The sequence below is a fragment of the Prenolepis imparis genome, unplaced genomic scaffold (genome assembly GCF_030444845.1).
Source record: "Prenolepis imparis isolate NDT839.2.m4 unplaced genomic scaffold, iyPreImpa1.0 SCAF_6, whole genome shotgun sequence".
NCBI lineage: Eukaryota > Metazoa > Arthropoda > Insecta > Hymenoptera > Formicidae > Prenolepis > Prenolepis imparis.
In genome coordinates this window covers 12,535,704-12,555,951 of record NW_028141164.1, presented here as the reverse complement: position 1 = coordinate 12,555,951, position 20,248 = coordinate 12,535,704, and the positions used below count along the sequence as shown (strand labels likewise).

The 20,248-nt window shown below is 35.7% G+C and overlaps 1 protein-coding gene across 7 annotated transcripts; it reads left to right on the top strand.

The window, feature by feature from the left end:
• The first annotated feature begins 531 nt into the window (after positions 1-531).
• Positions 532-18,152, top strand: Chico (insulin receptor substrate 1 chico). Of its 7 annotated transcripts, XM_083039582.1 has the most exons (12): positions 532-977; positions 2,091-2,406; positions 2,513-3,649; positions 6,210-6,355; positions 6,653-6,938; positions 8,056-8,172; positions 9,888-10,256; positions 11,680-12,113; positions 13,436-13,854; positions 14,686-15,103; positions 15,886-16,126; positions 17,159-18,152. In XM_083039582.1, the coding sequence occupies exons 3-12, from the start codon at positions 3,175-3,177 to the stop codon at positions 18,109-18,111; spliced, it is 3,858 nt and encodes a 1,285-aa protein (XP_082895708.1). In that variant the 5' UTR covers positions 532-977; positions 2,091-2,406; positions 2,513-3,174; the 3' UTR covers positions 18,112-18,152. The 7 variants fall into 7 exon arrangements, with proteins under 7 accessions (XP_082895708.1, XP_082895709.1, XP_082895706.1 ...); XM_083039583.1 differs by lacking the exon at positions 2,091-2,406; XM_083039580.1 differs by having other exon boundaries at positions 2,091-3,649.
• Positions 18,153-20,248: the final 2,096 nt, after the last annotated feature.

The following is a 20,248-nucleotide window of genomic DNA, read 5'->3' as shown; positions in this document are numbered from 1 at the left end:
TATCTTTATTAAATTATCTAAGAATAATATTCAGATAATTTGGTTTAGAGTTTCATAGCACATGAAAATATTTAAGTAGTAGAACTTGAGCAGTAAACGATAAAAATTTATAAATAAAAGTATTAATATATTTTTATATCTCTTATAATTTACATTTTGTTATTTTACATTACATTTTTTAACTGTTTACATAAGCGGTTTTAAAAATATTATCTGGAAGTTATATCTAGATGAATCGCCATATAATTTTATCTTTTATCTAAATATATTTAAAACAAATCATCTTCATCTTATCCTAAGATGAATTTACATATTTTTATCTCATCTTTATCTAGCTAATTTTAAAATCATCTAAGCACTGGCTATTGCAAATAAGCGCCGCGCTCCTTGGCGCGAGTATATATGTGTGTGTGCGCTGTACGCGCATGCGCGCGCCGCCCGCTCATATTTACAATTGGAGCCGCCGCTGGCGCATGCGCGGTAGCGCGCGCCCTCCGCGCATGCGCACATCTTGTTTACAACTGCGGAGCTCGCCGTACACATGACCTTTACAAGATAGACACGATCGTCTCGTCTGTCTGTTCGGCTGGCTAGGCGTGAACTCGCGTGCGGTTAGCAAAAGCGGAGAAGTGAAAGATAGAGAAAGAGAGAGATAGTGAGAAAAGTGTCGCCCGACATAGCGTGCTGTGTGTATATTATCGTGGTGGCGAGAGACGTCGCTCTTTTTTTTTTTTCTCCGCTGGAATACACTATATACTTTTGGGACTCCGCCACGTTCTTCGTGGTTTCGCGTGGACGCGAAATTCACGCGAGTCGAATATTGCGTTACGTTGCGTCGCGAGAGAAACGACGACGACGACGATGACGATGTTGACGACGACAATGTCGACGACGTCGACGGCGACAACGCGTTCGCTCGTCGCTCCGGAAGGAAAAACGTAGTGCATCTAGTACATACACATACATATATATACCTGGTAAGTAAAAAAAATCAGAGGAATTATCATCGCTCGCGTGGAAGGAAAGTGCGTCAAGTTTTTTGACGTTTGACGTCGTTTTTTTTTTTACTTATCGAGTGAAAACGGATGTGATAGGGAGAGCGAGGGGGGGGGGGAGAGCAGTGCGTCGTTAATCGCGCGTTAATAACCCCCCGAGTGTGTTTTTGTGCGTGTTTTCCTCTTCCCCGAGCGAGAAGAAAAGCGGAAGCAGCAGCAGCTGCGGGAAGAGCCAGTCACAGCGACGACGACATAGAGCGTAGAAGGAGAGGGAGGGGGCGAAGAGGGGGGGGGCCGCCGCGTTTCCCCGCATCGACCTGGAATGCCGCCGTCGCGGTTGTTTTGACGTCGGGAGGCCAGCTCCGCTCTTGTTATTGCGCGTAAAAAAAAGAAAGAGAGAGAGAGAGAGAAAAGAAAAAGCCGCCGTTGGTTGCCCTTGGCAGTAGCCTATTTACCGAGAGGGGGGCACGCAAGCCTGATTAGGGGGCGAATTTTTTTTTTCTCAACCATCGTCTATCTGTCTCGCGGATTTTCTTCCTCCTCGCGTCGTGTAACACAACACGTTTTCCTCGAAACGTCCAGGGAGAGAACACGCCTCGCCCCTCTCTGTCTAGCCCGCGTATTGCGCTCTTCTTCGTCTCTTTCTCTCTCTCTCTCTCTCTCTCTCTCTCTTTCTTTCTGTCTGTCTGTCTGTCTGTCTGTCTGTCTGTCTGGCTCGCTGGTCATCCATCCATCCATCCATCGTCTTCTGTCTCTATCTGTGCGCGCGCGCACTCTTGTGTATACACGTCACCGTCCGTGGACCACGCAGTAAATCTCGCGGTTATTCGGAGAGATAAACAGGTGCGGGAGGGGGGAGAGAGACTAGGGGGGAGGGGATAATCTCCCGGTTTATACTCTCTCGTGGTGTGTTTGCGACTGATCACAAGTCGGTTATCCTTCTTCATTATTGTAATATTGTCCGGCCCCCCCTGCCCCCCGCCCGGGTTTAGACCGCGAGAAGCCGCGTGGAAATTGTATTTATTTTTCTTTATTATTTATTTAATTTATTTATCATTCTCTTCTTCCTCTGCAATGTTTGCAATGTTTTTTAAGGTGCCGGGGGGCAGAGCTCTCTCGTCGGCGGGCGAAATTAGACGAAACCGCGCGTGACAGGTGGATTCGAGGCGTGCCGTGGACATTAGAAAAAGAGAGTGACACAGACTGAAGGAGGGAGAAAGAGAAAGAGAGAGAGATAGAGAGAGAGTCGCGACATCTCGGAGTCATCGGGCGCGTTCGGCGCTGATCGCGGGATCTCCCCTACTTGGTTTCTCCAACAACGTCTCTTACCGAAGGAAGGAAGGAAGGAAGCGAGCAAGCAAGCAAGAAAGGAAGAAGAAGAGGAAGAGAAGCTTCGCGGCAAGGATCGAGCGTGTGTGTTATTGTGTTGTTCCTGTCGACGACGTTGCTCCCTCGCGTGCTCGCTCGTCCCCCCTTGTTATTGTTATCGTTCACTCCTAACCTAGTACTCTCCGCAGAAAACGGCGAGGAGGTAGACGTCCGCCGCCGAAGGCAAGAGAGGAAAAGGAAGAAGAAGAGGACAGAGAGAGAGAGAGAGAGAGAGAGAGAGAGAGAGAGAGGAGACGAAACGAAGCACGCCCTCGGCGAGGAGTGCGCAAAAGTGCACATGCACCGGCGGTGGTGCAGTTGATTGTGCGCGACGCCGTTTACCTTATTTACGTCCCCGAAACGTGCTCCCGCCTCGACCGCCTTCGTTCTCATCTCCTGATGCGATAAGAGGAAGAGGAAGAGCGTCTATCTTGGAGAAAAAGAAGAAACGCCCCCCCACCCCCATTTTGGTGTTTGACACATCGAACCAGAAACGGCTCGCTGACAGGTCGTCGTTGTTGTTGTCGTCGCGGAAAGTGTCATCAACGGTGACGTATCATCAATCCAAGGCTAAAGAGACGGACGGTGAACTTTTGGCGCGAATTTCCTGCCCCCCAAGAATGAATTTCCGGGGGTTCTACCTCTGACATCTCGCGCCACGTGTTTTTTCTTCTCTCCCTCTCTCTTTCTCGAGGCTCGCCTGGACTCTAGAAGGTTAAAAGGAAGAGAGGAGTTCTCGAGAAGGCGATTATTCGATCGCATGCACGAGGGGGAGAGAGGGGGGCCGCGAGGGGGGAAGGATGCCGTGTGAATGATACGGATACGAAGGGCCCGCTTCGTACTCGAGAGAGATCCTCTCGTAACCGACGTCGTCGACGTGCCGTCGTCGACCATGTCATCGGCCAGGGGGGGCCCGGCGTCGCCCCCGGGGGGCGGGGGCCCCGTCATCCGCTGCGGCCACCTGAAGAAGCTGAAGACGATGAAGAAGAAGTACTTCGTGCTGAGGGGCGAGGCCCCCGGATCCCTCGCCTGCCTCGAGTACTACGATAGCAAGAAGAAGTTTGACAATAGGCAGCCGCCGAAACGCAGTATATTGCTGCACAGCTGCTTCAACATCAACAAGCGCGGCGACACCAAGCACAAGCACGTGATCGCCCTGTACACCAAGGACGAGTGCTTCTGCCTGATCCTCGACAACGAGAAGGAGCTGGACGAGTGGCTCAAGGCGATGCTCAGGCTGCAGAGCGGGGACGTTCCTGATGGCGAACAGCCGCGGCCTACATTCGGTAAGGTCTTTTTTTCCTCGCGTTCAGATTCAATTATTTAATTATTATTTAATTATTTAATTATTATTTTTCTAATATTATTTATTATATATTATATATAATATATTATTATATTATATATTATTATATTATATATTATATATTATTTATTATATATAATATTATATTATTATATTATATATTATGTTATATTTATATTATTTAATTATTATTATAGTTTTCTTGAAATATGAATGTAAATTAAACTCGAATTATTTTATAGATATTTATTGGAGGGAATTTTTTTTGCGTTATACATACATGTCTGAGAAACATACGAATTTATTTTCATTATAAATGAATGAATTATTTTGATTATTATTATTATTATAGTTTTTTTTGTCGTGTGATTGTAAATTAAATTCGAATCATTTTATATGTATTTTTGGGGGGAATATTTTATTTACTATATAATAATATAGATTTTGACATATATATGTCTGGGAAAAATACGAATCCATTTTCATAATAATAAATGAATTATTTTGTTTATTATTATTATTATTATAGTTTTCTTATCGTACAAATGTAAATTAAACTTGAATTGTTTTATAGAAATTTTGGGGGGAAATATTATTTATTATATATAATATAATACATAATAATACATAAATGATTTTAATTGTAATAAGAAATTGAAAAGGCTTTTTTTTTAAATAAATTGTGTCTTACGGTAAATTATTATTATAGATAGACGCGTTTTCAGTTAGAGAATTTTTTGGGGAATTCTACCTGTAGAAAATATTTATTCGCGAATATTTATATCGTCGATTTTTAGATAAACAGCATAAATGTGTAGAATGTTACTATACACAATAATATGTAATAGTACAATAATATATTACTTTGATTATTATTATTATAATTTCTTATCCTACAAGTGTAAATTAAGATTTATTTATTTTATATTGTTTTATAGATATTTTGGAAATATTATTTACTGTAATAAAACAATTTTTTTTACATATAAATACGTTATACAATGCTGAAAAAAGTACGAATGCAAGAATCTCGTTCATAATAATACACGAATTATTTTGATTATTATTATTATTATTATTATTATAGTTTTCTTGTACAAATATAAATTAAACTTAATTTATTTTATATCATTTTATGGAAATTTGTATACTCTACACAATAATACAGATTTTTACATGTAAATGCATTATATATATATGAGAAAAATACGAATCTATTTTCATAATAATGCATAAATTATTTTGATTATTATTGTTACAATTTTCTTGTCGTAAATTAAAATCGATTAATTTTATATTATTTTACAGATAATTTTTTTGGAATATTATTTACTCTACATAATAATACAGATTTTTATGAATGCGTTCACATATGAATGTCTGGGAAAAATACGAATCCCATTTTCTTGCGCTTTCCGCAAATGACAATCAATTTTTAACCGTGACGAGAGAGATTATTGCGCACTTATATCGACCGGTGCAGGGACCTAATAGCGGACAACAGAATCGCACGTGCGCGTTTGTTTACATCCGACGTAAAGAATAAATCGACAACTCTGGAATTCACTTTTCTCTTTTCTTGAATTTTATCTCTTTATCTCGTTTCATTTTTCTGACTCGTCATGCTCAAAAAATGCGAGTTTCTCTTTCAATTAGCGTCCCTAGAGGGGAGAATCTACACATTTTGTTTACGTATAACATTGTGTTGATGCTGATGTAGACAATGTTGTGTAAGCTTTCGTGAGAAATCTAAATTAATATGAAAACAGAGAGAAAGATAAAGGCGCACCAAGGAGTAGATCGAATAAAGAAATGCTTCATTGCTTTCTCTGTGACTTTGTGACTTTCACATTTTCAATATAATACAACCTTGGAACAAAAATAATGCAATTGTTTGTGTTCTTAGCTTAAAGAACAAAGGAGAAGGGACAATATCGATTCAATACAAGATTTGTTTTATGTTGCACAATATTACTACTATGGAACTTTGTGTGATTTTAGCGTAAAATATTTATTATAGTTTCCTTGTCATATAAATGTAAATTAAATTTGAATTATTTTATACATTTTTTAAAATATTATTTACTACAACATTTAAATATACATATTATATGTGTAACATTTTATTGAAAATATATTCATATTGCATAAATAGATACTTATTACAATTAAAATATTAAGATTATATAAAAAATTAGATTATATAATTATACATATAAAGAATCTACAATCGACAATAATAATCAAAGAAGAGTCTTGATTGCGAATTGTAATACTGAAATAAAAATAACTTCTCTTTCGTTACAAATATTAGTAATTTATTTCTCTAAGTTGGACTCGGTTAGCCTAAAGTCACATGATGATAACTTGTAATAAGTAAAATTGAAGTTTTATATAGTTTGAATTGTAAATTTTATATACATATTACATACATATTTATTTGTTAAAATAAAGTAGTCGATGAATGTCAAATTTACATGTTATTTTTATAACGTAAGATTAAAACAGGATTGATTGCATTTCTTTATTGTTTGTCGCAGAACACGTATGGCAAGTTACGATGCAGAGGAAAGGTCTAGGGGCAAGGAAGAACATTCACGGACCCTACAGATTATGCCTCACCGATCAAACTTTAAGTTTAGTGAAGATTGGGGCACAGGATAACTCCGACTCTATCGAGATTTCTGTAAGTTGTATAACATTCAATAGTTACGGAGGAGTATATTACAGTTATTATAAACTACTGCTTGTATATACGACTATCATAGTCCCATATTTTTTCTTTTTATACAAATTTGGTTATTTTTACATCGTAACAATAAGCATCGCAGAAAAGTCAAATTCAATTGTAAAAAGCTGCATCGTCATCAAAAGCAGCATCTCTTAATACTTTTGCTCTTTGCAAGTTGAATGGTGATGTAAAACTTGATGTCTTGGAACTAACTGCTGAATTGCAAACTAATGTTTTCTTTCACTCTTACAGCTAAATTACATAAGACGATGTGGATTCGCGGATGATATATTCTACATAGAGGTCGGCCGATTCGCCGTAACCGGGGACGGTGAATTCTGGATGGCAGTCGAGGATAACAATATAGCGTTGAACATGTACGACGTAATAACGAGCGCGATGAAGAATTCCAAAAGTAACAAGGACGAGGGATCTCAGAGAAGGCGCAGTTCCTCCGCCAATGAGGCTAGCAAACCCATATCCGTTCTCCAACGACGGCATACGGGTCAGAAAATCGTTCATAGCTTTTCGCCTCTGGGTAAGCTGTGATTTTCGTCCACGAATCCATTTTTTTTCTTGTACATACATACCTTGTACGTTTATCCGATTGTGATTTACACCAGGATGTGGGTTATCGGTCATTACAAAATGTTTCGTACTACTTACTTTTGTATATCTATGTTGTAATGTGACTTTTAACGCACCAGTCAGTTATATATGTCCATCTATAAGTTAGAAGAGATATTTCTCTAAAAGTAAAGATCTCTTCATCGAAGAAATACTGCCTTTTAGTTTGTTTCGATGGACAAGTTATTTGCGTATCTCTAAAAATCCATTTTTTAAAGAGATCCAAACTTGGAAATTTGTGTGATACGCATAGTTAGTATGCTATAAACAGGGTGTATACTCTCAGGAAAAACCTTGAAAACCTGATATTCTCAAGGAATTTCGTTCAATCTTGAAAAATCAGGGAATTCTCATGAAATTTGATTAGGATTCAGGGAATTGTTTCTGAAAAATTGTGTGTCCTTTGATAATTTTATTCTTATTTAGCACTTAAAAACATATGTCTGACATATCTCTGCAATAGTTAAATTTTTATTAAAATTTCATGTGATTTTTTTATTTGACGATCTTTTTCAAGATCTTATGTAAGTTTCATAGAAAATTGTTCAATTTTTTAATAGGTAATATATTTAAATAAATTAGTATTCCTTAAGATGTTTATAATAAATTATTTGTTTTATATCTCTGTCTTATATTTTTGCATATATTTTTAACATTTAGATATAGTGATATATCAAACTTTGTTATTGTCCAAATTAATTTTACAATTAATGAATCAATATTAAATGCTAGAAAAACTGTACTCTTGATAACTTTGCAATTGTATGAAAAAGAAACGCATTAGAAAGCGCATAAAGAAACTTATTTTTAAAAGCTGCATCTATATACAAATTTTCTTATTTTACCTGGAATTTTGAACGAAAATACCTGGAAAATCAGGGAACTTTTTTTACAAGATTTGAGTAGACACCCTGCATAAATGTACATGCACATGTTAAATTGTATAAAGAATATCAGGTGAATCTCATCGTTGTGTATACAAGGAGCTCGGCTTTAGAGTAACACAAGTGGGTTTACGGGGTTTACAGAGGAACAGAAGACACACAAGGAGCAAGTGGAACCGTTGCAAGAGCAGACCGCTACTTCCTATGCTCCCACACAGTGTAGTCAATCTCGGAATACCTCCTCCACCAATACAGTGATGGGTCTGTTCTCTGTCATAGTTAGCTATCTGCTTTCCTCCTTTCGCGTTCTATGGATTTTTGAATGACAAAAACAAAAAAAAAAAGGATACATCAGAGCAGTGTGTGAACGTGTCGTTTATATTTTTCTTCAGATTCTTTTTATTCCATTTTATTGGAGTATCAGGTCATTGCATTTCTCACTTCATATAGTTTTGAGACCACTAGAGTTTGCATCTATATTGTAAATACAGTTGCATGTGTATACAATTATATATACATAAAATTGATTGAAATTGTTGTGAGATTACAATTGTTACGTGATAAAAGAGTGAACAGGATTGCATATATATTATATATTTCTATTTTATTTTATTTTGTATTTTGTTAAAAAAATTAGTAACGTCAGAATTTCTACAATTAATATCCATATTAAATATATCTGAAGAGAGAAAATTTTTATGATAATGAAAAATTGTAGATAGAACTTTTGTATTAAATTATAATTAAATGTATATAAATTTTGACACGAATGCAATGATGAATCACGTTAAAAGGGAAAATCTGGGTCGATAATTAATGCATCGTTTCATGAGTGTTAGCTTCATGATGTAAATAGCATGACTAATACAGTCAGTGAGTTATCTAGAATTTGTAAATTATCTGATGTGTCAGGGATATTATATCATATAAATAATATATAGGGTGTCCCAAAAGTCCTGCAACAGTCAAATATCTCGAAAACAAAGGTATTTTGAAGACAATGTTTCAAATAAAAGTTCTAGAACTTTAAGTGGCGCATTAAATAGTAATATTGGTGTGACTATAAATAGCATTGTTAAGGCCATGTAAAATTTACTTTGAAATTTTTTAATGGAAACCCCTATTTTTGATTGCACATTCTTGTAGCTTATCTCGAGAGCTTTTCAAAACACTATAAAGTATTTTTTCATTCAGTGCTTTTCGAATTATAATGCTTGAAGTTTACAGTATTGGCATGAAATACAAAATATCTTGTAAACTATTTAATTTTCGATATCATTATTCTGTGCATAAAAGTATCAAGATGAGATTATCGAAAACTGAATGTTTTACAAGATATTTTGTATTTTATGTCAAAAAATATTGTATCTTTTAAACCTCATAACTCGAAAAATACTTGACGGAAAAAAACTTTATTATAGCGTTTTAAAAAGCTCTTAAGATAAGCTACATGAATATGTAATAAAAAAAATAGGGGTTTCCACTTAAAATTTTCAAAGTGAATTTTACGTGGTCTTAACAATTTACAGTCACACTAATATTACTATTTAATGCGCCACTTAAAGCTCTATAACTTTTATTTGAAACATTTTTCTCAAAAAGCCTTTGTTTTCTAGATATTTGACTGTTGCAGGACTTTTTGGGACACCCTGTATATAAAATGACGGAAAGAGAAAGAAAGATGGGAAGCTCAATTAATACGCGCTTTATCATTTTGACATTATCGACACGTGTTTTATTGCAATCAATCCTTCTGTCAATGTCCGGGTATCCAGGTACCCGTTCATCGATAGAAGAGTCTAAGGGGAACGAACAAGAATATTTTTTTTTAATAGAATGTGTCATCGCGTAAATAAAAATTCATAACAGCAGATACGATTATTAATGTATATCTGTGTCGTATCTGTCTAAACTAAACAAGATATATAAAACAGACAGAGAACTGTGCGATAGTGAGAGGTGTGAATGGTTTGCAGCCGTTGCTGGTGCAACCGGGGCTTGGACTACTGGGAACGCGACGACTACTAATGCCAACAGTGGTACCGCTAGACGTCGTCATTCGGTAGCGAGTCATCCTCATTCCGTCAATAATTCCCAATCCGCTCATGTCACAACAACTGCAGCAACTACGACAAACGCCACCACTGTCACTACCGCCATCACCACCGCAACCACCACCACTATCACCACCACCACCATCACCACCACCACCACCACCATCACCACCATCAACACCGCGACGATCACCACGACCGCGACAATATCCCATCAGAGAACCCTGTCGCTGCCCCTAGCCGCCGTTATTATCAGTCAAACACAACCGTCTAAAAGATCCGTTTTACGGTGTATGTATTTCGTTCCGTTTCATTATTTCTTTATATATATAACAATCGAGCCGAGTCTGTTTTGATGATGAACTCTCCTCCTCGATGTTCCTACTACTGTAATTTTACTGCTTGTTACGCTCTTTTGGTTTCTCTTCTCCCGCCCCCCTCGCACTTTCTTCAAGGTGTATTGAAACCCGAGCGAGATCGATGTTGAGTTTCGTTTGATAAATAATTGAAAAAAAAAAAAAAAACTCGCGGAGTTAATATTTACGAGACTGGACAGTTTTTTTTGCTGTGCAAGCATGTTGAATGCATGAATATATTTATATATATATATTTACGATGCTTTGGTTTGTATTTTCTTTGTTTGTTCATTCATTGTCAGAATTTTGAGAGGAGAATGGATTTAAGTATATATACATTTTTTGTGTTTCGATGCGCAACACATTGTTGATACTTTGGGTAACGATTGCGCTATGGAAAAACTGGTTATTGAAAAAGAAAATTCTTTCTAGTCTGCTTCTTCATCTATTTATTTTCTACATATATATAACAGTGTTACGGGATATTTAACGAGATGATCACTCTCGATTTCTTGATTCTCTCCCTAGAGAATATTGTACAAGGTGTCCCAAAAGTTTTGCAACAGTCAAATATCACGAAAACAAAGATTTTTTGAGAAAAGTGTTTCAAATAAAAGTTGTAGGACTTTAAGTGGCGCATTTAGTAGTAATATTAGTGTAACTATGTATTGTAAAGGCCACGTAAAATTTACTTTGAAATTTTTAAGTAAAACCTCTATTTTTTATTATATATTTATGTAGCTTATCTTAAGAGTTTGTCAAAACACTATAATAAAGTTTTTTTCCGTTAAGTATTTTTCGAGTTGTGAGGCTTGAAAGATACAGAGTATTTTGACATAAAATACTATAAACTTCAAGCATTATAATTCGAAAAGCACTGAATAAAAAAGTACTTTATTATAGTGTTTTGAAAAGCTCTCGAGATAAGCTACAAGAATGTGTAATCAAAAATAGGGGTTTCCATTAAAAAATTTCAAAGTAAATTTTACATGGCCTTAACAATGCTATTTATAGTACACACTAACATTACTATTTAATGCGCCACTTAAAGCTCTAGAACTTTCATTTGAAACATTTTCTTCAAAATGCCTTTGTTTTCGAGATATTTGACTGTTGCAGGACTTTTGAGACACCCTGTATATTATATACTTAACAGCAAAACACAGTCTTTCGATACACATGTCATGTAATGATAATAATAATAATAATAATATATACATGCGAACGTATGAAAAACTAACCACCGCTGCGCTATGCTGGGGCGATGGAATTTGGCTTCATTATTTATTTATTTATTTTTTTTTTTCTACTACCAGTCAATCATCTACTGGAGAGATACTGACGAGTAAAATTTCCAGGTGCCACCGTGCGAGACCGATGCGACAGTTTGCCGTCGAGGGCCCACACCATCAGCGAGGGACAACCTACGACTACTACGGTTACGGTGGTGAATCCCTATCCCAGGAGCGGCGGGACTCATATCATTTCTCACGTGCCGCGACCGCATTCCATGTGCGGGCGGAATCTCTCGTACTCTCCGCCGGTCGCCTCGATGCCCATCAGTCCCGCTTCCGACGTCTGCTCCTCGGACTCGGCAGGATCGTCGCCCTCGATGGACGACTGCGGCGAGAGCATCATGGAGGAGAGCACCGGGGTCTCGCGATACGGACACTCGTTGACTCCGGACGAGCCCGTGATCCTGGAGAAGAAGGGCGACGATTACGCCCTCTGGTCGACCTCGCATCCGCATTTGAAATACTCGCCAAACTTTAAATCCCATTCGCCCTCTCAGGTGAGCGTGCATTCGCTTGTCTCGCAATCGGACAGAAACCAGGATATCTATTCCCTGGAAAAATTGGATATTGTCAGGGGATTTTTTTTACCTTGAGAAATCCAGGAATTCTCATGGAATTTTATTGAGACTCGAGGAGTTTTTTTGAAAAATTGTGTCTCTGATAATAATTTTACTTTTGTTTAGTACTTCAGAAATATAAGTCTAACATAGCTTTGCAATATTTACGTTTTTAATTAAAATTTCATGTGATTTTATATTGATATCTCTTTTTAATATCAAGATCTTATGTAAGTTTCATAGAAAATTGTTTAATTTTTAAATAATATTTAAATAAATTAGTATTCCTTAAGTTATATTTATAATAAATTATTTTTTATTTTACATTTTGTTTTATTTTATTTTTTTATTTTTGCATATATCTTAACATTTAGATATATTTGATATGTTATATTTTCTTATATTGTCCAAATTAAATTTTGCGATTAATAAATCAAAATTAAATGCTACAAAAACTGCATTCTTGATAACTTTTTTTGCAATTGTATAAATAGAAAACATAAAGAAAATTAAGAAATTTATTTAAAAAGCTGCAGTTACTCTCTGGAAAAAATTTTATCTGGAATTTTCAACGAAAATACCTGGAAGATCAGGGAATTTTTTTTACAAGATTTGAATAGACACCCAGTCACAGAATTTGATTTAAAAAAAAATTTTTTTTTTTTTAAAGTTACCCTCTTTGATAATTTTACTTTTATTTAGCACTTAAGAAACATATATGTAACATTTCTTGTTTTAGTATCAAAATTTTATGTAAGTTTCATAGAAAATTGTTGTTCAATCTTTTAATAATATTCAAATAAATTAGTATTGCTTATTTATTTAATAAATTTATTTAATAAATTTAATAATTAAATAAACAAATCAATAATAACTTAATAAATAATTAATTTAAATAAATTAGTATTCCTTAAGACGTTTCTAAATTCTAAATTATTTTTTGTTTTATATTTTTATTTCATATTTTTGCATATTTTTAGCGTTTATAGATATAGTGATATATCACACTTTATTGTCTAAATTAATTTTACAATTAATAAATCAATAATGCTACACTCTTGATAACTTTGCAATCTACGATATGAATAGAAAACATTAGAAAGTACAATAAAAAAATTTATTTTAAAAAGTTGCATCTACAAATTTTCTTGTTTTACCTGGAATTTTAAACGAAAATACCTGGAAGATCAGGAAACTTTTTTTTTTTTTTTACAAGATTTGAGTAGATACCTTGTTAATCCTAGTTGTCATCTTGATCGCAGAGTTCCTACCAGAGTGAAATGTACAGTCCCTGTGGCTCGAGTCCCGGCCGCGGTGGTGCTTACATGCCGATGAGTCCAGCGACGACCGCCCACTCGCATTCCCGCGGATCGTCCCTCGTGGAGGAGAGCAACGTGGACGGTTACGTGCCGATGGCGCCGGTCGGCGACGACGGTTACGTCGACATGGATCCTGTAAATAGTCACAACGGTCACTTCCCGGACGATATGTCGCAAAACGATGGCAGCAGCTGTTCCGTCACGTCCGGCACGCCTAGTACTGATCTGCGCTTTTCCGAATATCATCTGGACAAAGTGACTAGCTTCCTCACACCCGGGGAGGATCTGCAAGCCGCCAGACCGACCAGAGCTTATTCCGTCGGGTCCAGACCGGAACAAGCGAACAGGCATCGTAAAAACAGGCACGAGACTTTTCTTTTCAGATTTATACGTATACAGGGTGTCCCATTTTAACTTTGGCGTGAAAAATTGTTAGAGTTAAATAGTCGAAAAATGAATGGTTCAAGAGATATTTTATGCTTCATTCTGACACATTTTGACAAAAAATATAAGATATCTCGTAATGTATTCATTTTTCGATAATCTTACCTTAATAATTTTCTGCATAAAATAATGAGATAAGTCAATTGGTGTAAGAAAAACATATAGTTATTTTTAAAAAAAATATGCAGTTGCAAATTGCAAATTACAAATTTTTTTTTAATCATAAGACTATATTTTTCTTACACCAATTGATTTATTTCATTATTCTACGCAAAAAATTATTAGGGTAAGATTATTAAAAAATAAGTTTGAGATATTTCATATTTTTTGTAAAAAAAAGTGTCAGGATAAAGCATGAAATATCTCGTAAACCATTCATTTTTCGATTATTAAACTCTAACAATTTTTTACGCCAAATATTACGAAGAATCAATTTATGTAAGAAAATTATAGCGGTTCCGTTTAAAAAAGTAATGATGACCTCGAATGGGACACTTTGTATAATCAAATACTCAGGCATAAAATATTTCCACTGTGTATTAGTAGATGTTATTGATACACTGTGGACGAAACATCGAACGTTTTGGAAAATTTATATGTAATTTCTGAGTGTTTAATTAAAGACAAACCTGTAAAACTCAAGTTTAAAAAAAAAACTTAAGTTTGACAGGTGTGTCTTCGAATATTGACTAGATCTGCCACCGATCAGAAATATCGAGCTGAAATCTAACTCTATTCTTCATATACAGATTGGACATCACTCCTCAAGACGCCAATAGAGTGCGAGCGTTTTCTGTGGGAAGTCGTTCCAAGAGGCCTGAGATCGGGAGGCTGGCGAATATAATCACTGCGCCGTTACCAGCCGGTTCGGACAGCTCCAACTCGAAATCGAGCTCCGCGCCGTTGTTATCGAGCTCCTGGGGACACAATTCAGGCTGCTCCGGAGCGTCCGATCGAATGGAGGATCTCATGGAATTGGATTTTACGAGACCCAGTATTCCAACCGCTCTCTCCTCGCCGCCGTCATCCTGTTCTCAGCCTCAGCCTCAGTCGCAGCCGCAATCGTACTCTACTGCCACCGACACTAGTTCCTACGTCGACATGTCGCCCGGACAAGCTCCCGTATCGACCACTACCCCATACGTCGATATGAGTGGCATAAATAAGGTATTAATAGTGTATTCCCTGAGATTATTTGTTGAAAACAGGATGTATACTCCCGGGAAAAACCTTGAGAACTTGGTATTCTCAGGGGAATTTTGTTTTACCTTGAAAAATCAGAGAATTCTCATGGAATTTCATTGGGAGTCAAGGAATTTTTTAAAAAAATTGCCCTTTTGATAATTTTACTCTTATAGCACTTAAGAAACATATGTCCTAACATATCTTTGCAATATTTAAGTTTTTTTAAAATTAAAGATCTATTTTTCAAAATATATCAAGATCTTATGTAAGTTTCATAGAAAATTGTTCAATGTTTTTTAATAGGTAATATTTAAATAAATTAGTACTCCTTATTTATTTAATAAATAAATAAATAATAATTTGAGATAAATAATTTATTTAAATTTATACTAAATTATTTTTTGTTTTACATATTTATCTTATATTTTTGCATACATTTTTAATGTTTAGATATAGTGATATATCGCACTTATTGTCCAAATTAATTTTACAATTAATAAATCAATATTAAATGCTAAAAAAAATTGCACACTTGATAACTTTAGAATCATATGAATAGAAAACATTAGAAAGCACATGCAGCAAAGAAACTTATTTTAAAAAGCTGCACCTACAAATTTTCTTATTTTACTTGGAATTTTGAACGAAAATATCTGGAAGATCAGGGAATTCTCAGGGAAATTTTTTACAAAATTTGAATTACACCCTAGAAAATTATCGTACACAGGCGTGTTAAGTGACACGAAGATATCTTTCTCTTACAGATCAATCGCAATAACAATAATAATACAATCACTGCCAACCACAATCATAGCCACATGCATATATCATCGTTAGCTTTTGCCCATAAACCTGTAATTACGACTCTGAAGCCAGTGGAAGAAGCGGAGGGACCTTATATGAAAATGGACGGTACGATGGAGGATTGGGCGCATTCGAACGCGAGCCCGAAGCAAGTGTCATCACCTATGCAAGAGGATAACTATCAGACGAATGGACCACCAGGTAGTTCGCGCTTTAAATTAGATTTCTCCATTACGAGAGAATTATTATTTATAATAATATTATGCGTTGGAATAAAAATAAAGAAAATAATATAAAATTTTATATATATATATATATATATAAAATAATATAGAAAATAATATATATAAAATATCATATATATAAAAAATATAAAAATTTAAATAGGAAGGACTAATAAGAGGCAGAGGTAATATATTAAATCTGTGCATAAGTTCCTGGATCTTTTTAGGCGATTTTATTTATGTACATTAAAGAAACAATATAATCTTTTTTTAATTAAATATTTTCCTTTGCTTACTATTTTTAATCAAAGTATTTTCCTTCGCTTGTTATAACTTTAAATCATCTTTCAGGCAACAAATGACGGATTATTATTAACGTCGAAATTTTCATTCATTAATTTTGAATTATTGGAAGTTTTTAGATACACAGTATTACAGCTCACAAATAATTTTGGTTGTTTCAACGATACTTTTTCAGCGATAAAAATAATACAGCGTACAATGTCTGATATGCACTTTCATGATTTTTATTTTCAATTAAATTAGACATGTATCTACTCAACAATTGTATGCAAAATCGAATGCATTGACCAAGAATACTAACTAAAAAAAAAAATTAGTTTAAAAAATGATATATTTAGATTTCAGCGCAAAGTAAATTTGATCCCAAGAGAACTTATGTACAGATCTAATAAACTTAATTAGAAAATAGAAAAAAACATAAAGATAATGAAGACAAATTTTCACATTTTTACATCTTTATCTCATAAATGAGACAAAAAACAAAGCTGATGTTCAATACAATAACGCAACAATTGTTATGTATCAACACAGATAAGTAACTTTTAATAAAGGGCCTCTTTTAAATTCTCGCTAATTTCTTTAAAACAATTTTTTTAAATAATTGTTTATTTATACATGTTTATTTATTTCTTTATAATAATTGTTTATAATTATATATTGATTTCTTTATAACAATTGTAAAAATTGCAATTATACGAATGTTCAGGTAGCACGAGAACGGCGCCGGTAGATCTTCCACAACCGAGGCGTCCTCCGGAGGGCTACGTCGAGATGTCCTTCAAGGCGCGTCCGACTCTGGAGCAAGACTACATAAACATGAGCATGGGTGCGAACAATCGGAACAATCGGAAGACGCGGACGGGCAGTCGTAAGGAGAAATCGCGCTCGCAGCCGATCGCCATCCAGGCGGGTAGCAAGCCATCGAAAACCCCTAGCTTCTTACCCTTGAACGGGAGCCCGATGTCCGAGAGTCTGGCGAGCACACCGGCCTCGCCGCCTCGTGCGACACCCACGGGCTCGTCGACCACGATCTTTCCATTCTCCCTGAACAGTCCGCAATCGCCCGTGAAACCCTTCACGGCGAAGAAGAGCGACGACTTCTCCACGTCGGACAGTTCTAAACCGAATAAGAGCAACGACGACGAATACGCGTTGATGGAACCCGGCAAGACGAGTATAAATTCTTCGGTGTCGTCGTGCTCCACCGCTTCGTCATCGACGGAGACGTCGAAGACGAATAACGAGCAGCCGTCGAAACCTCCTACGTCGCACAACACGGAATACAGTACGCTCGGCAACATGATCACGAAGAAGCTCACAGATCTGACGGTGTCGAAGGCCCGTCTCGTCACGGCCTCGCCTAACACCAGCCCCACCCTGACGGGTTTCAAGCCGTCGACCGTGCAGCAGCCGAAGCCCGCGTCGTCGCCCAAGTTCATCGACGAGACTCCCACGCCTACGCCGACGTCTACGCCGACGCCTACGCCGAGTCCGTTGGACAGCGAGGGCTACGAGAAGCTCCAGCCGGGCGCGACGATCCTGCACTACGCTAGTCTCGATCTACCGGAGATTGGAAATCCGCCGCCCGTCTCGCCGGCGTCCACCCAGGAGAACTTCACCTACGCCGAGATCGACTTCGCGAAATTGAGACAGAGCTAAGATATGCATGCGGCTCTGTCCCTTTTTATCATATTTTCGTGTGCAGATTATTAGACTCAAACATATTTTTATATTGAGATTACTTTACAGTAATAATAATTTTTTTGCATTTTTTAATAGACATTTATTTAAGTTTTATTTTATTTTTTTTTTTATAAAAGATTGAAGATTAAAATTCAATTAAAATTAAAGATAAATTATTGTTTATAGCTTACATTATTCAGATTTTATCACTAAAAAAAATGTTTTTGATTAATCTGTAAAAATTATAAAGAAATCTTCAATCTTTTATAAAAAAAAAAAAAAAATAAATAAAACTTAAATAAATGTGTCTATTAAAAAACGCAAAACATATAACCGTAAAGTAATTTCAACATAAAAATATGTTTGAGTCTAATAATCTGCACAAGTCTGTATTTTCGCACAAAGCGAAACCGGGGGTGGCTTTTCGATGGCTGAACGCCTCTTGTGTTCCCCACGATGATAGCAACGAGTAGGCAGGGTATAATAGATTGATTGATTCTTGACATTAGCTCGGCTGGTCTAACGAACAAGTCGCCGGGGAGCCGTATAGAAACTGTATATACATATATAATTCATTTCTTTTTCTCCAGAGCCTAATATCGCGACATTACACACTGCTCGCCGGTCTTTTTATAGCGTACGGAGATTGGCAGCCTATTTTAAATCGTTTGAATAAAAAAAAAAAAAAAAAACGTAAGCATTGTTGGTACCTATAGTTCTGGTTGTACTGCATTAATATCGTATTTTATCGGAGTAATGTGAAATTTTTTTTAGTATATAGGCGAGAAAATGTATACTTTGTCGCTGATTCCGAAGAGAGAGAGAGAGAGAGAGAAAGAGAGAGAGAGAGAGAGAGAGAAAAAAGAGAGAGAGAGTTCCCAAAATCTATTCATATATGTATGTTATTTCTGATAAAATTGTCGCTGAAATTTAGCAGAAGGAAAGTAAATTGCGAGAACGTTATCTTTTTTCTAAGTTAAGAATAATATATGATTGGTATATTTTCTTAGAAAAAATTAGAAAAAATTTCTTAATATTATCTTAGTTAAGCGAGAACCGCGAGCTTGTGTATAAAAATGTATAAACTTTTTAAATTTTAATTTTGTTGGTAGATTTGCATGTTATATCTCTCTATATCAAAATTTATTCTTTATTCTCTTTTTATTATTATTATTATTTATTTCAGACGCTGACAAGCCAAATACGTATAACAGTCAGTTCCTTTTGCGTTATATATATATATATATATATATATATATATATATATATAAAGTTTAACTAGTTATTTATATAATAATTTTTCCTTATAATATTATGCGACGAGACGGAATTTATTTATATTAACTGTTTTGGGGATTCTTAAGTATAACATAAATTCTATATCGCTTCTTCAGTATGTTTACAAATTTTAGCAACGTAGTACGTTTTATTCGCTCTTATTGTAAATTCTATCAAATTCTCGATTTTCTTTTTTGAAATCTATGCACTGTAGTTTGTACAAACAATCTGTGTTGATCACAGACTGTCGAATACGCATGAATTTTTTTTCTTTTTAATTTTTAAAAAGTACTCATACATATGTGTATATAAAACTCTCTCTTCTGTTCGCGCCTTCTGCATGTGTGATATTGAGAAAAAAATATCACCCTCTATTTTAAAACACTCATTTTATCTCTATCCGAAAAAAAATCTTTTCAATTCAATCGAGATCCTAAAAATGACGGAGAATCTGCGAAGTCTCTCTAGACGTAAGAAGAAGAAAAATCGTGAAATTATATTATCGTGGATTTGCAATTTTTATAAAAATTTCGAAAATCGTTCTAAGCCTCTATGTTACATTACGCAGCAGGTACATATATATATATATATATATTATGGCATAACTTGGCGGGACTATCGTATGATCGATCTTTTGTCGAAGATCGAAAGAAATTCGCGCGCGACACCGAGATCCCCTTTTTCCGCCCCCCTTCCCCCCTTGCTTTTAGACGTTGCGATTAACCCGTCGACATCAGCGCTAGTTGAAGACGTTTCAATGAAACTGAGTTATCGCTATAAGCTTTAGGAGAATAAATCGCATAGAATACGGTGGTGTGTAACAGTACACTACCAG